Source organism: Mercurialis annua, linkage group LG5 (assembly GCF_937616625.2).
Source record: "Mercurialis annua linkage group LG5, ddMerAnnu1.2, whole genome shotgun sequence".
NCBI classification, from domain to species: domain Eukaryota; kingdom Viridiplantae; phylum Streptophyta; class Magnoliopsida; order Malpighiales; family Euphorbiaceae; genus Mercurialis; species Mercurialis annua.
The window spans coordinates 4605332-4622802 of record NC_065574.1 but is presented as its reverse complement, the minus strand read 5'-3'; the positions used below and the strand labels follow the sequence as shown (position 1 = coordinate 4622802).

At 32.7% G+C, this 17471-nt stretch overlaps 1 protein-coding gene across 1 annotated transcript; it reads left to right on the top strand.

Annotated features, from left to right (window-relative positions):
• The first annotated feature begins 5023 nt into the window (after nucleotides 1-5023).
• On the top strand, nucleotides 5024-6758 carry LOC126682470 (trihelix transcription factor ASIL2-like). Its single transcript, XM_050378181.2, has one exon. It carries the CDS (start codon nucleotides 5424-5426, stop codon nucleotides 6534-6536), a length of 1113 nt encoding a protein of 370 aa, XP_050234138.1. The 5' UTR covers nucleotides 5024-5423; the 3' UTR covers nucleotides 6537-6758.
• Nucleotides 6759-17471: the final 10713 nt, after the last annotated feature.

Sequence of the window (17471 nt, the reverse complement as noted above, 5' to 3'; positions counted from 1 at the left end):
TTTTGGGGGTACATGGGTTTTTAATCCTGGTTTTGACTATGTGGATGATGAGTTAGAGGTGTGTTCTGGTTTTGACCCAGACTATTTAAATTATAGGAAGTTGTCAGTGTTTTATGAAAATGAGTTGAATCTTGGAAATGTTACCTCAATCTTCTTACTGGAACCTGGGAAAACATTGGATGATGGGTTGTTTCTGTTAGAGAATGATGACAGTGTGCGAAGGGTCTTAAATCACATTAGGAGGTATTCTTGGGTTAGCCAGATTCATGTGTATGCTAATCATGATGTGAACATTCTTGTGTATGCAACTAATAAGACATCCTTGTTAATTGATTACCCTTCTGTCGGCCATGAGAATATAAATGAGGGAGAGACTAGTGAGAAGAGGGGAGAGACTAGTGAAAGGAGGGGGGAGAATGGTGAGACTATTGATGACATAATAGAAGCTATTGGGAGGGAAGATTTTATTTTTGAGGAGGCAGATGTAGACCTTGGAGCAAATGATGAATCTTCTAGTGAGAGTGGTAGTGAGAGTGGGGAAGACAATGGGCAAGGGGAAGACAATGGGCAAGGGGAAGAGAATGGGCAAGGGGAAGAGAGTGATGATAGTGGGAGTGAGTATATTGCAAGTGTTGACAGTGACACTGGTGATGGGGAGGGTGAAGGTGATGATGATAGTGAATCAGAGTCAGTTGTGCCAATTGAAAGAGTGAGGTATGATAGTGAGGATGGTCAACCTCACTTTAGGTTAGGCATGACATTTAAAAATGTTGTTGAGGCAAGGGCAGCAATTGCCAACTATGCAGTTGCAAATGGTAGAAAGCTGAAAATTAAACCTAATGAACCATGTAGGATTAGGGCCAAATGTGTGACTGAGGCAGGCTGTCAGTTTCAAGTTTTTTTATCCAAAGAAGGGAACAATCCAGGACTGGTAGTTAAGACCCTTAAGACTGAACACACATGCTATAGGGCATTTAGGAATCCACTAGCATCTGCTAAGTATTTGTCCCAGTACTTTAGGAGGTTAATTATAAAGAATCATGAAACCAAAGTGAAGGACATGAAGAGTATAGCTGAGGTTCAGTTGAAGGTGAATGTTTCAATCTATATGTGCAAGAGGGCAAAGAGGATTGTGAAGCAAGAATTAGAGGGAAGCTACAGGAGAGAGTTTGAATACCTAGATGCTTATGTTGCAGCCCTCAGAAGGTCAAATCCAGGAACAACTGCTGAAGTTGAACTCTGTCATGCAGCAAGAAGAGAAGGAAAGAGGGTTTTTAAGAGACTGTATGCATGCTTTGCAGCTTGCAAAGAAGGCTGGAAGGCAGGATGTAGGCCCATCATTGGCCTTGATGGGTGCTTCTTGAAGAGTGCATGCAAAGGTATATTGCTGGCAGCCATTGGCAAAGATGAAAATGACCAGATGTATCCCATTGCATGGGCAGTGGTAGATAAAGAGGATAGGAGAAACTGGGAATGGTTTATGAAGCATTTGTCAAGAGATTTACTGTTAGGAGAAGGACCAGCAATAACTCTAATATCAGACATGCAGAAGGTAATATCATATTTTGTGTTTTTGTTATTTATTAGAATAACTGTGTTGTGGAGTTTGTATAATTTACTATTGTTTCATGTTTTATTTGTAGGGTTTAATTAAAGCTGCCAAGGTAATCTTGCCTGAGGCTGAGCACAGGTGGTGTGCAAGGCATATATGGGCAAACTGGTCTAAGAAATGGAGTGGAGGGGAGTTCCAGAAACATTTCTGGATATGTGCTTGGAGCACATTTGAAGAGGAGTTCATTGACAATCTCAGTAAGCTGGGAGAGCTAAGTGTGCAAGCAGTAGAGGATTTGGTTTATTACCCACCCAACAACTGGTGTAGAGCTTATTTTAGCAATCGATCCAAGTCAGACATGGTTGATAATAACATCACAGAGTGCTTCAATTCATGGATTAAAAATGCTCGTTTCAAGCCTATCATCAGTATGCTTGAAGAGATCAGACTACTGGTAATGAACAGACTGGCTGAGAATAAAGCAGCAATGACTACTTGGGTTACTGACTGGAGTCCAGCAGCAATGGCTATTTACCAAGATAATAAAGAATTTGCTATGGGGTGCAAGGTTGAGTACAATGGAGATTCAGGATTTGAAATTGGTGAGGGTGATGATAAGCACACAGTTTTTATTGACATGAAGGCCTGCACTTGTAGATCCTGGGATCTGACAGGCATCCCTTGCAGCCATGCAGTTTGTGCACTCAACCACAAAAGAGTAGACCTAAATTCTGAAATCTCCATGTACTACCACAAAGACAATGTTGCAGCAACATATCAGTACCTAATGCAACCAGTTCCTGGGAAAAGATTCATGAGGTGTGATCAGTATCTCCCAATTGAGCCACCAGAAGTCACCAAATTGCCTGGGAGGCCAAGAAAGAAGAGAATCAGATCAGCCAATGAACCTAACCCAACATCAGGCAAACTTTCAAGGCAGGGAAAGAAACAAACGTGTCGCAAATGCCACCAGGAGGGTCACAATAGAGCAACATGCAAGAATTTAGTAAGTGTATTATTTTTGTTGCATTTAGTGTTTTAGTTTGAGTAGTTAGTAACTGAATGCATTAAGTGTGTTAGTTTGTGGATGTGTTAGTAAGTGTGCTAATGTTTGACAGCCCCAAAGTTCCCAATCTGGTAGCAGCAACCATGATGCAGCCCCACCTCTATTTGCTGCTTCATAGGCCTCATGTGTTCAGTCAGGCCCTTCACCAGGTGCTCAGTCAGGCCCTTCACCAGGTGCTCAGTATGGCCCTTCATCAGGTGCTCAGTCAGGCCCTTCACCAGGTGCTCAGTCAGGCCCTGCACAAGGGAGACCAGTGGTTCCTGAACAAGCTTCCCAGACTTCCCAAAGGCCTATACAACCAACAGCACCAAGGCATTCACAAGCCTACAAAAGAAAACTAGCACAACGACTCAGCCGTGCTTCCGACAGCAGACTTTCTACAAGCGTAGGTGCCGGTACACGTATAGATGAAGCTAGTGGGGATACTGTATGGAATGTAAGTCACTTTTGATACTTACTTTCATTTTTGATGCAATTATTTGATGGTTGTTTGATGCAAGTATTGATGGCTGTTTGATTCCTATTTGATGGCAGCCTGGAATGCCTGGTGAGGAACCAGTTGATTTCTCTGCATGGGGTGGCAATTCTGATGTAAATGTCAGATTTGCTATACCCAATGAACGAAACATTCAAAGGGAAAAAGCTGGATCTTCTTCTACTGTCTCAAATGCACACAAAAGGCCTATCAAATTCCTTGGGAATGGAGCAGATGTTAGGTATGCTAAAGATTTGCCATTTAAACCTAGAGGAGGTTTGAAATGGAAAGGTGTCCAAGCTATCAGAACTGAAGATCTTGAGAGACAAAGGGAGGAAGCAATTGGAAGTCAACAGAGGTCAAGGGAAGTCAATGAGCAGGATTTAGGAAATGCATAGTCTGTTGCTTTAGATATACATTTTGCTAGGATGTGGTTAAACTGGTTTTGTACTGGCATTTGTTGCTAGTTTGCTATATTACTTATAACTTTTTTTGGTATTTTGGATGACAAGTTCCTTATGAACTTCTCTTTTGTTTGGCTTGTAGTTCATTAGGAACTTGATAGTAGCCAAATATGCTTTTGTAATGGCAAGTAATAGCCTGAAACTGATGCTATATGCCATATTCAAATTTCTGCAGTTCAATGTCATTTTCAGTGTTATGTTTTCATGTTTGCAGCCTTTATTATACATTACAATTCTGCATGTTATGTCTTGCAATGTAGTTCAATTCAGAATGAATTATGCAAATGTAATTCATTGACAGAATCTCATCAATAACCATCAATGTAAGCCTAGCAATACAAAATTTCATCACTGACCATCAATTCATAAACAAACAATGGAAATTTCATTCATTTAACATAACTCCATCAAACCATTCAAAGGAACCAATACACACTACAACTTTGTTGCATTCTACAATACAAGCATACACAGTATTACAAGGCTTGAGAATGCAGAAAACATGTATGCCCATCTCAACTTTTTTTTAGCAACCATCAATTCATAATCTCCACATTGCTCTTTCTTCTTCAAAATCCTCACTTCATACCACAATTCCTCTAGTTCATCTGCAACGATGTCTGGTCCAGCCTTCATGCTTTGCTCCCTTTTTTCAATTAGGGCATTCATTACATTTTTTTCCCTCTCACTCATTGGCCCATCATGCCATTCAAAAAAATTACAGCCACCATCATCCTAATGAATACAACAAATCACTCTCAATCAAACATTCAAAGAAATTTCTGCAATTTATCAAAATTAAACATACCTTGTAATCTATGCATCCATAAAACCTCCTACAAGGATTATTCGGTGTCTAAGAGAAGAACCTTGGTGCTGGTCGATTTCTACGCCCTCTAATTACACAGTTGCAGAATTTTGTTCCTTCGTAAGTGTAATCACACGTTCTTCTTTGTTTACGTGACGAAGAAGACGATGAAGCCATAATTACGAGAGCCGTTGCAGCAAATGGAAGAGAAAATTAGAAAGAAGGAAGATGAAATGAAGAATGGAGAATTGGGGATTTCAATTAGGGTTCAAGAATTTCATTTACTGATGAGTGGGTGAGTGTAGTGGGTGAGTGTATTAATTAGAGGGCCACGTGGAATTAAATGCCTGCATTAATAAATGAGGTGGAAATTACAGGTGGGAAAAAACTAACGGGAATAAACGCTGTGAAGCAGAAGGGTTTATCTGGTCCTGTTTCAAAACGTTAAGGGTCCTTTTGAGACTGAAAATTGATTAGGGGCTTAGTTGGTCTTTACCCTGAACGTTAGGGTCATATTTGCCCCTTTTCCCTATTAAATACTCCCTCCGTCCCAATAGAGTTGTCCACTTTGAGAAATATTTTTGGGTTGATAGACAAATTAGGTGACCTGATTTAGCAAGCAACTCTTATAAAAGGAAAGGGTAATTTAGTAAAACCGAGCACCGGAAACCGGCAGACAAGTAATCCATGGGTATTCCCGTTAATTCCTACAAAAATCATGTCGTTTTCCGTCAATTACAATCTCCAAGCGGAACCCAACTCTACGAAGCCGGCAACAACCCTAATAACACTCACCATCACGCCGGTGACGGAAATCCCCACCACCACCCAATCATATCCCTCCACCTCATCACTCTCCGCCCTTCCCCTCACTCCACGTGTCCACCCTCACTTCCCATTCGGTACCCCTAACCTTCTCCTTCTCCGTCAATCCCAATTTTTCCCGTCAAACCTTCTTTTTTTATATACTCACACAACGCACGCCAACACACATTTATTTTGCCTTCAAACAAATTCCGATTAGATCTCAACCGTTGATTTGCTGTTGATTTGTCATAATGGACGATGACGATGAGATTGAGATCCAATCTCCTCCATCTCCGTCGCCATCTCCACCTAACGGAAGGATTACAGTCACAGTCGCCGCCTCCGCGGCGGTTGCCTCTCCTTCTATGAACAACAACAACAACCATGTCCTAGCTCTGGCGGTGGTTCCGACTCCGCTTCAGATCCAGCACCAAGCGAAGTCCAACGGCGGAGGCAGAGAGGATTGCTGGTCGGAAAGCGCGACGGCGGTGCTCATCGAGGCGTGGGGAGAGCGATATTTAGAGCTGAGCAGAGGTAATCTGAAGCAGAAGCATTGGAAAGAAGTCGCCGATATTGTGAGCAGTAGAGACGATTATTCAAAATCGGCGAAGACCGATATTCAGTGCAAGAATCGGATCGATACGGTGAAGAAAAAGTATAAGCTCGAGAAATCTAAACTCGCCTACGGCTCCGGTCCGAGTAAATGGCCGTTTTTTGACCGATTAGATCAGTTAATCGGACCGGTAGCTAAAACTGTTAACAACAATCATAATCCTAACCCTAATCATAATCATAATCCTCCCGCTGTAGCTAGAGCCACCGCTAGCACCAGCGGCGGAATACCGGTAGGTATTCCGGTCGGGATTCGCGGTGCGAATGTATACCAGAAGGTGCAAATGAAGAACAATAGAGTTACAAAAGGGCAAATTCGAAAGCGTAATCATGTCGATACCGAGTCAGACTCGGATTCCGACAACGAAGAGACGTATCAGGACTCGGACGACAGTCTTCCCCCGGAGAAAAAGCCGAGGGGAGTTGTGCAGAGAGGAGTGAATGTAAAAGCTGTGAAGGAGAAGAAAGGCTGGGGGAATTCGAATTCGATTCGGATGTTGACTCAAGCAATGCTGAAATTCGGGGAAGCTTACGAGCAAGCGGAAAGCGCGAAGTTGCAGCAAGTTGTGGAGATGGAGAAGGCGCGGATGAAGTTTGCGAAAGAGCTGGAGTTGCAGAGGATGCAGTTCTTCATGAAGACTCAAATGGAGATTTCGCAATTGAAGCCGTGTAGAAGAAGAGGTAATGGTAGTAGTAATCATAATAATGGTGATAATAATAATAATGCTATGATGAATAACAGTGATAATTGATAATAGGATTGGTAATTGTGGGTTGTGTAATTGAATTTAGATTCTTACATTTTAGGGTTTAGATTTAGATTTCTAGGTTTGAAAATGGGGGGTTTATGTGGGTAAGAGATGAAGAACCCCTTGATTATGAGAAACTTGTAATCATTATGGTGTTTGTAGTGTTGGATTGTACCTTTGGTTATTAAGCTTGATTAATTACAGTATTTAACTGTTTGAAGTTGAGCTTAATTAATTTCTACTATTCCAAGATATGCGTCCCGTTGATATCAAGAGATCGAGCTCGAACGAGACACGATTCTAGAATTTGAAGCGAAACTCGATTTGAATTCGATCGATTTTATTATAGAGTGTGCGCTCGAGCTCGATAGAACAATTTGATGCTTCTCTAGTTCAGCTAGATAAAGAGATTTGCAAGGTAAATTAACTAAAATTTGATTAGGTTCGCTAGTTTGTCGAGAGTATCGTGATGTTTCGAACTCAAATCGGCAATTGATTCAAGTAGCTTGAACTTGAGATCGACTCAAGTAACATTGAGTCAATTTCGGGAATGACTTTAGTATAGAGAGCCTAGTTCCTGGTAATGTTGTGAAATTCAGAATTAGGTTGATGCTGCTGGTATGCAGCTATAGCAAATGTTCTTTCAAGAACTAAACCGTTGAAATGAAAAATTATTTTTGAGCCCTCAATATTTGTTCTAATTATCTTAAAAAGGAAAAAAAAAGTGAATTTGATATTTTAATATAGATATTACCGCTATCTAATAAAATTGATAATTTTTTTGGATTATGATGATCTCCACTCATATAAGTTATAAGTATAGTTACTTGCCCCGAATTTAAGCATTAAATTTTGAAAAGATTTTCCTATCAAGTAATCTTTCAAGAAAAATGCAAAGAAATATGGAATGTCGGCAAAAAAAATGATTCCTAAATCCTTCTCAATGTCGATCAGTAACATCTTTGTAATTTTCTTCCTCTCCTTTAGTGTGAAGTTATGGTTCACCAATTCACTTATTTTGGGGCATTATTTGACATCACAATTACTCCAACATGGACAAATCTGTATTCAAATACTATTGAGTGCATAAGTTGTGTTTCCATACTCATTTGTTTATTTTTAATACTTAATTTCATCTTACAATTATATTACTCTCTTTTTTTCAAAGCTCTCATTAACACAAAATTAAAGTACAATCAAGAAAGTCATATGACAATTTCACAATATAATCTTTCTAACTCTACGCTATCAAAGATATAACAAACAATAAAGGCATCAAGTAAATTAACCGAAAATAAAAAGACTCAAGTTGTGGATCTTGTTAAGGTTGGCAACTTCGGCCACAAACGATGAACAAGTCCCATTGTTTACGAGGGTCTTTGAGTACGAATCACTTCCGATTTACACCTTGAAACCGCTAGATCCGATGAAATTTAGTATTTTCGATCATTTTTGTCCATGGGATTCGACGAGATTAGATAGAAAACTCTTCAAAATCTTATATCTACAAGAAATTGACTCTAAAGACCGAACAATCGCTATAAATTCTAGATAGATCTAAGAATATCAACCATAAATGACCATAAAACCAAACAAATTTTAACAAAAAACATAAAATCCATGTCGAAAAACTACATAGCGGAAAGTTTTTATTGAAATAAAGAGTAAATTTATAAAATATTTAGTATTTATGGACGGAGAGCAGGTGATTTCCGGTCCAAATCGAATAATCACCTTCTCCCACCCTTTAAATGGTGAAGATAAGATAAAGTTTTTTAGAGAGAAGGAGGAGAAGGTCTTTTAGAGAGAGAAACTTTTTAAATCATAATTATATTACTCCTCTTTCATGTTTAATAAAAAAAATTACATATTCCAATGAGAAGTTCATATCATGTTTATTTGTATCAATTTATATTAAATTTTATTTTTATCTTTTTAGTTATTTTAAATATGCATTAAATGCAACTTAATTTAAAGTACATGTAGTTATTATTAGTTGATATTCCACTCATTAACAGAATAAATAAGGTAAAATAAAATTTTGTCATATTTTATTTATTTTGGTGTCAAACTCATTTGTCTCTTCTTAAACGGGACATAGAGGATATCGTTTTATATAGTTCTTATCAATTAATCCCTTTGTTTCGTCCACTAGCTTATTCTCGGACAGTTGCATAATTAATATTTTAAATTTTTCAAAATTTATTTTTATTTTTTCTATTAATTGTTTTTATTAAATATTAGGCTTAAATGCATAAAAAATCACAAACTTTCGCGTGTTTTTGCTATTTAACACGAACTTTTAATTTTGGCATAAAAATACACGAACTATCTGATTTTTGCAATAATAACACGAACATCATTTTGGGCATAAAATGACACCGTTTCTCCCCTAAAACGGCACCGTTTTTGCCTTAAAACGACATCGTTTTTTGAAAAAACTGCAAACTTGGTCTTATATGCAAAAATTTGATAGTTCATGTATTTTTACGCCAAAATTAAAAAATTGTGTTAAATACGAAAAACACGCGAAAGTTGGTGATTTTTTGTGCATTTAAGCCTAAATATTATGACTAATTCACTTCTTTAAGAGAATGGCAATAAATAATGGCGTTTAAACTAAATATCACATGAAAAGATTAATTTTAAAAATTATAATTTACTATAAATTGACAAGTATTTTGGTGGAAAAAAATGTTGACAACTGTATTGGAGCGAAAGGAGTAGAATTTTTGTCCATCGCACATTAACTTTTATTTTTAACTGATTTCTCTTTGGATACACTCCTGATACATAATATAATTCATACTTGCCCCCCTCTAGTTTAGGATTAAAAAATATCGTCCTTCAATTTTGTTTATGTTAAAATTTTAATCTTTTCATCCATTTTTGTTGTTGGTTAACTAATTAAAATTTAATTAATAGAATTATATTTCGACTTAATCTTTAAAATTATTTTTAATATAGATATACATATAAATTTATATTTTTATGAGGTTTAATGTCTTCATGAATTTGTTTTGATAATAAAGGAAAGGGGGAGCGCTTGTGGGAGGCGATCCCAATGTCCTCGTGAATTCAATTCAATTTTTTATATTTACTAATGTTTAAACTTTTATTTTTAGTTTTTAAAAATAAAAGAAGTAAAAAAAAGGTTAAAATCTAAATGAAAATAAAACATTAACGGAAGCAACAAAATTTTACATTGAATTCATTAGGACATTACATCCATAAAATATAAACTTATTGATACTTATGTCAATAATAAATTTAAGAACTAATGAACTTTAATTTTATTAATTAAATTTTTTGACTTTTTTGAACTTAGTTTATTAGCACCAAAAATGAATTTAATGATTAAAATGTTGACGGAAATGAAATTAGTGAATGCCACTGTTTGATTATAACACATGAGGGATCCAAGTATTAATTATGTTATACATTTAAGGTATCTTAGTAATGTGCTCAATCTTTTTTTTTCATCAAATCTCATGTGGAATATAAAACAATTACATTTATAAAAAGATTGAAAATAATTCGAAAATGAAACTCGATGACCTGACATGAAATAAACAATATGTTGCCTAATTCGCAGACTTTACTTATAAAAATAAAAAATAAATTAATAAATGTTTCGCTAATTAAGTGCAATATTCAATTAATTTTCAATCGAATTTTTCAATCACTCACAAACTCATGGCATCAATTCAGTCACCACTTGATAAATTCTTTATAAAAAAAAAAGGACAACGAATCTTTTCACAAAAGGACAACAAATGTTTCAAAAAATGATAAAATAATTTTTTTAAAAGAAAACAAATAATAAAATATAAATAAAATTAATATATCTCGTAAACAATTATATTTTATTGTTGAAATATCTTCAAAATGTCTTCATTTCTTGGTAATTGAATTGAATATGCGCTTCGTTGATAAATTTAACCAATCAAGTAAAAAAATGAAAAAGAGGTGACTATTTATTATATTTTATAAAATTAAAACTACGTAAACAAAGAGATAGTTACTGATAACGGTAAAATTAAACCATTGACAGCTGTCGGAAAAAAATTAGGTAGCTATGGTTTTTTAAAAAGAAAAAGAAAGGTTTCCTTAAGGTTGTTTATTGCTCGATGTCTTTTAACTATAATTTTATAATAGTTTCCTGAATAATTATACAACACAACGGTTGCGCCACGTCATTCGTGCAATAAACCAATGAGGCGTTAGCCATATGCAAATGTTTAATGATAAAAAAAAAAAGATTCCCTATCGTAAATAATTATTGGCTTGTTGTAAAAATGACGTGGCACATCGGTTGTGAGGGATAAACACTCCAGTTTCCTTTATATTGTATTATGAGAAACAATACTTGTAATCACTCATCATTAAGCATGTGAAGGTTTTTTTTGACTTGTGTATAAACTAAAAACTTAAATATTAAAATAATATCTCCTTACTATTTTTTTTAATTTTATTGATTGAAGATGATAAGTACTTACAAAATTGATAGTAGAAAAAATTATCAATAATCAGTTTTTAAGGGAAGTAAACAAGAAAGAGTATTTTCTGGCAAAAAAAAAACAAGAAAGAGTATTTAAACATTTTAAAACAATAACGTTATAAACAAGAAAGAGTATAATAAAGGCCAAACCCTTTAAAAATACCAAACCTTTGCGTTTTTTATCAGTTATGATCAAATCTTTTAAAATTAGCAAATATAATCAGATTTTATATATTATGTTCTTTTTTATAGCCAAATTTGAATCAAACCGATTTTTTTGCCAATATGGCAACCGTGTATATAAAATTAAAAAAGATGTAATCACAATAAAATACTAAATATTTGCGTGTTGTGTCATAATAAAAAACCGAACCGGTTTAAAAAATGGCTATAAAAGGAACATAATATACCTGAGTTCAAGAGTCTACACTCTCGCGTCATACGGCTCCGCCCCGGAATCAGGACCCCCCTTTTCCTTTGACCAACGGGTCCGGTTATGTTTGCAAATTTTGAATGATTTGGCCAATACTGACAAAAATTGTAAAGATTTATTATTTTTTGGGGGTTTGGCCTATAATAACCATATTATAATATGATATGATATAAATGAAATTGGTAAAAAGAAACATTAAAATTGAAAGGTGAAATAGATTAAATGATAGTTTAGTGATGCTATGAAAAAAAACATTTTTTTATTAAACAAAAATACATTTAAGTGTTATATTTTTATATCAACGCGTCAAACACCATTAAAAGTTTTTATCCACATAGATGTTCAGTGATAAGATTATGAAGCTTATATATGTAATTAAATATACAGCAGGCTGTAAATGAACCGAGTTGAGCCGAATTTTAAGATGTTCACGTTTGATTCATTAAAAAAACTAGTGTTCATTTTCGGCTTGTATTCGTTCGTTTAGTTGCCAAACGACAAGCTCATGAACGAGCTTACAAATGCAGAAACAAGTTTGTTTGTTTAGCAAATAAATAAAAAAACATAATCAATTAAATATATTTTTTTATATCAAAACTACATAGTTTTATTTAAAACTATATAGTTTCAATGAATTGATAGAATTTTTTATATTTAATTAACTACGAGCTAGTTCAACAATTTTTAATCGAGCATGTTTCGTTTCGTGATCTCTTCACTGAGCTTGTATACGAGCCAGTTCATTAACTCTTAATCGAGTTTATTTACGAACAATTAAAACAAACTCAAATATGAATTATTTGTGGACATAAATAAATTAAACATCACTAAGTTCTTGTCAGCTCGTTTAAATAAAGGAACATAAAAGTAAGATCGAGCTCGGTTTGTTTAGAATATGAACCGGACTCTTATGGAGGCAAACGCCGAACTGATCGATTCACTTACAATCCTAAAATTATGGTGCTTAATTTAAAGAGTCTTATAAAATAAAATAATAATAATTTTACTTATAACATTCAAATCTAAAACCAATTTTTTTTAGAATATACCTTATAGTGATTTCCATTTAGTTTTTTTATTTTATTTTATAGTATAACATTTAAATTTTCAGTAAATTAATGTGAGGTCCTCCACATATATCATAATTCACAGTTTGGTATTTCTTATTAGAAAATCAAACAATCTGATACTTCACTTTTAATTTCGTACAATTAGGGGTTTATGTTAATTTTGTTAATAAATTGGTACCTCAGTTTCAGTTATATTAATGATTTAGTATCTAAATTTAACATAATGTTGTAATTGTTTGTATAATTAAAAATAAAACATCAAATTAATTTTTAAATAAAAAGTATCAAATCGTGAATTATAATAGTTGTAGAGGCCTTATATTAGTCTGTTCTTAAATATTTGTCATGCCGTATCAATAGTGATGGAGTTATTGATCAACGGTCCAAAATACGTTAATGTTGAATAGGACCAATCTATTTAATTAATGGTGCTTCTTTGATCATGATGACGCAGTTAGGACCGTTAGATTAGAATGATTTTGAATAGGACCAATCTATCACCTAAAATTGATAGCAAGCGGGGGCCAGGGCCACTAACACACCCCAATCAAGTGGTAATTTTTGTTAATCACATCAAAAGTTGGTTGGTTGGTTAACCTCAAAATCAACTAAAAAGGTCCTTAATCATGTACTAGTAATTTTTTTCTTCTTGGTAAGCAAATCCTTAATCAGATGATAATAATTGCAATTCCATTAACAATACTAAGTAATACTTTTTCCGGTACATAATATTTATCGCATTTGACTATTTTATATAAATTAAAAAATTAATAATGTGTCTTAATTTTATATATTTTTATTAAATTATCTAAATTAATTATCAATAATTTTATATTTGACTAATTATTCTGACGTTAATAAATTATTTATTGTCAGAGATAAATTTTAAAAATATTTAATACTTTTTTAAAATTTTAATATGATAAAAATTATAAATTAAAAAAATATATTTAAATATGATAAATATTATTTGTCGAAGGGAGTAGTGTATTTTTTTTATTTTCGATCAAATTATGAAAAGGGGACTTCTAATGGGCAAATATGAGATTAGTGTTTATCCCACTTGGCAATTAATCACAAAATACAAAATACAAAATACAATGATTTATCATGATTTTGATTTTCTGTCTTTTTTTTAATAATATTTTCTTTGTCTTTTCATTTTATCACTTTTTCTTAAAAGAAACTTTTGTCTTACACGTGGACTAGCAGAAATGAAAGTGAGTAAAATGTAAACAAAGTTTACTATGCTTGGTTACACTAAGGCCGTAAATGTATATAGGCGAGTCGAACTGAGTTTTGAGGTAATTATGTTTGATTTATTTTATAAAAAGTATTTATATTCGTTCAAATTTTGAACGGAATGTTTATATTCAGTTTGTTTAGAATTTACAATATTCATGTTCAATTCATATATTCGTCTAAATTTTGAACGAAATGCTTGTATTCAGTTTATTTAGAATTTATAGTACTCATGTTCAATTCATATTCAGCGTATATTTATTTGATTAACTGTAAACAAATAAGCTTGCAAACAAGTTCGTAAAGGTACTAAATAAACTCATTCGTTTAGCAGATTAACGAACAGAAACGAGCTCAGCTCTTTTAACAGTTAAACAAACAAACATGAAGAACCGCAAAACAAACAAACACAATTTTTTTCTTTTAAAACTATATAGTTTTAAATATAGTTTTAATAAATTAAAAGAATACTTTATATTCAATTTATCTATGAAATAGTTCACGAACTCTTAATCGAACTTTTATACAAGCCAATTAGCGGACTCTTTATAAAGTTCATATACGAGCCAGTTCGCGAGTTCTTAATTGAGTTTATGTACAAGCTTATTCACGAACGATTAAACAACCTCATATACAAAGTAGTTTCTGAATATAAACAAGTTGAACAACACTATATTCATATTCGGCTCGTTTAAATAAATGAATATAAAATCAAATTAGAGGTTGGTTTTAAAATACAAACGAATACGAACCGAAGAATTATCGAGCTGAACGTCGAATAATTTGTGAGCAGCTTGGCTCGTTTGCAGCCTTAGTTATATAGATTTGATTTTTATATATATATATTTTGTTACAATATTTTTATATTTGAATGGGTTGATTTTTAATTAAACTAAGTGGATGTTCGATTTATTTTTCAACACATCTTATAGTTTTTACTTTTTAAAAGTTTTATTTAAATGTTTGGTGAATTTTTTTTAAAAGTTGTTAGCATTTTAAACCTCTTACAGTTGCTTATGGAAAATCTCCATCTTGAAGCTTTTTTTTTCAATAGCTGATAATTGTTCTAATATTATTAATTATTTAGACAATATTATCTATATGTAAATATATTATTGTATAATGTCTCAATTTGTTTACTTTTAAAATTATCTAATTATTTTTAAATTTTATTAAATTAACTTATCCTAATTTATTTAATATTTAATATTGTTTTTTAAAAATCGGTTATAGTTATTTCTTAAATACTTAATTTTATATATTTTTTTCATTAATAATTTTTAAAATTTGTGAATTGTGTATCAATTTGGACCGATGTCAATAAGTTATAATGTTCAATTTTTTTTATTATGTACAAACTTAATAAATGTTTTTCAATAAGAAATAGAAATATTAATTCCAAATTATGGGCAATGCTTAAAGTTAACATATAAAATTTCTAGTTCACCTAACTTTATGTGGCTAGTGTAGATCCCAACGGTTTAATTCATAAATATATATCAAGATTTTAAGGAGAAAATTATCAAAAATAAAGTTCGAATGGACCTACCATGTGAAGTAATATATATGTAGAGTTTTTATTTGTCAACAATGGAAACATGTAGAGAAAGAATTTTGGTCATTTTTTCTCAAACAGAATCCAAAATGTGAAAAGGATTTGAATGGTTGAGATTTAATTTGGGAAAAGTTTTTTTCATACGCGGCAAATGAGTAGGGTTTGACGGTCTGGATCAGCTTATTTTAAGTTTAGGTTGTTTTATATCACTTTAGAAATATATTTTTGGGCTATTTTGAATTTCAGTCACTTTTTTCAATGACAAATAATGAAATCGTTTATTTTTATTTTCATCATTCTTTATTGGGAAAAGGGTCACTTATGCCCCTATGGTTTGTCGTTTGGATCAAGTAAGCCCTTAACGTATAAAAAGGTTCAAATATGCCCCTAACGTCTGAAAAAATGAACAATTAGGCCCCTGATTTAGACAACCAGGCCCCTAACGTTTCATTTATGCGTCATAATTAGGGGTCTCGTTGTCAACATTTTAAGACGTTAGGGGCATATTTGAACCTTTCCGGACGTTAAGGGCTTAATTGATCCTAAAGCCAAACCATAGGGGTATAAATGATCCTTTTCCCTTCTTTATTTCCCTATAAGTAGTCTTAGTACAAGTTAATATTCTAGACTACTATTACGACAACTACTTTTAGGTATTTACACAAGTTCAATCACTATGTCGTCTCACAATTACATTATGGGAAAAGGGTCATTTATGCCCTTAAGGTTTGCCTCCAGGATCAAGCAAGCCCTCAACGTCCGGAAAGGTTCAAATATGCCCCCAACGTCTTGAAAAATGAACAATCAGGCCCCCAACGTTTCATTTATAAGTCAAAATGTGGGCCTGGTTGTTCACTTTTTAAGACGTTAGGGGTATATTTGAACCTTTCTAAACGTTGAGGGCTTGCTTGATCCTTGAGGCAAATGTTAGGTGCATAAATGACCTTTTTCCCTTACATTATTTAGAGATTTTGTAATTTTGACAAACGATGTTGAAGCCGACATTCATAAATTCCCGTTTCATAGTCTCCCATCTTTTAATCTTCGATTTTATAACATTCTATCTTCCAAAATTGCACAAGATCACTATTAATAGGAATAAAACAAGCATATAAGTACTTATTAATTTTTTAATCTATGTGCAAAATACATTCGTTCATTCTCAAGATATGAAGGGAATAAATCTCAATTTGGATTGAATTTTTTAAATGTGTTTAATTAATTTTTTTATATATATAATTAGAGAGGAAATGTATTTATAAGAGGAATGAATGTTTATCTTATACAATCATTACGTCGTGTTGTTTTTAGAATATACTAATGAGCATTTACTGTATGAAATCTTTTAAACTTTTTTTTGTCATTATATATTCTGTATGGATAACGCATTATTGGTTTGTTGCACGAATAACATAAAACAACGGTTGTACTAAATAATTTTATGAAAAGTAATTCACTTAAAATGTAGATTGGTCTATTAGTCCAAAAAAATATACTCCCTAATTTAAAGCATATCACATCTTTAGGTCCTTGTATTTTGTACTTTTTATTTACTTGATCCCTAATTTATTTTTACTTAGTCCTTACACTTTTTACTTTTTGATTATTTGATCCCTATACTTTTGTTTTCGTTTATGTCCTTTGTAAATTATTATTTGTTTAGTCCTTTTTAAAGTTTTATTTTTTATTTACTTCGTTCCTAATTTAATTTTTAAAGATTAAATCATTATAAAAATTGATTGTAAAGGGACTAAATAAATAAAAAATGAAAACTATAAAACTAATCCAAAAAGAAAACTAGACCAGAAATTAAATAAATAAAAAATAAAAAATATAAAAACATGAAGATAGTTAAGCCTAAGTATCAAAAAAAAAAATGAAGATAGTTAAGCCTTATATTTTTGAAATGTTATAGCCACCACCACCGTTAGCAATATATTATTATTCTATGTCTTCACTAATATTTTAACTCACGACCATAACTCAATTGGCAAATCAAGGAGTAGCAGTGGAAAATTACGATTATTTACTACAATTATGAATTCATTCTATAGACTACTCCCCCTCGATTTAAGATAAAATAATTTTAAATATTTGTATGTTATCTTCCTAAACTATTACCTTTTTGTACAAAATT

What these genes read in the sequence shown, in the direction of transcription:
- LOC126682470 (XM_050378181.2), top strand. Translation starts at nt 5,424, where the DNA reads ATGGACGATGACGATGAGATTGAGATCCAATCTCCTCCATCTCCGTCG.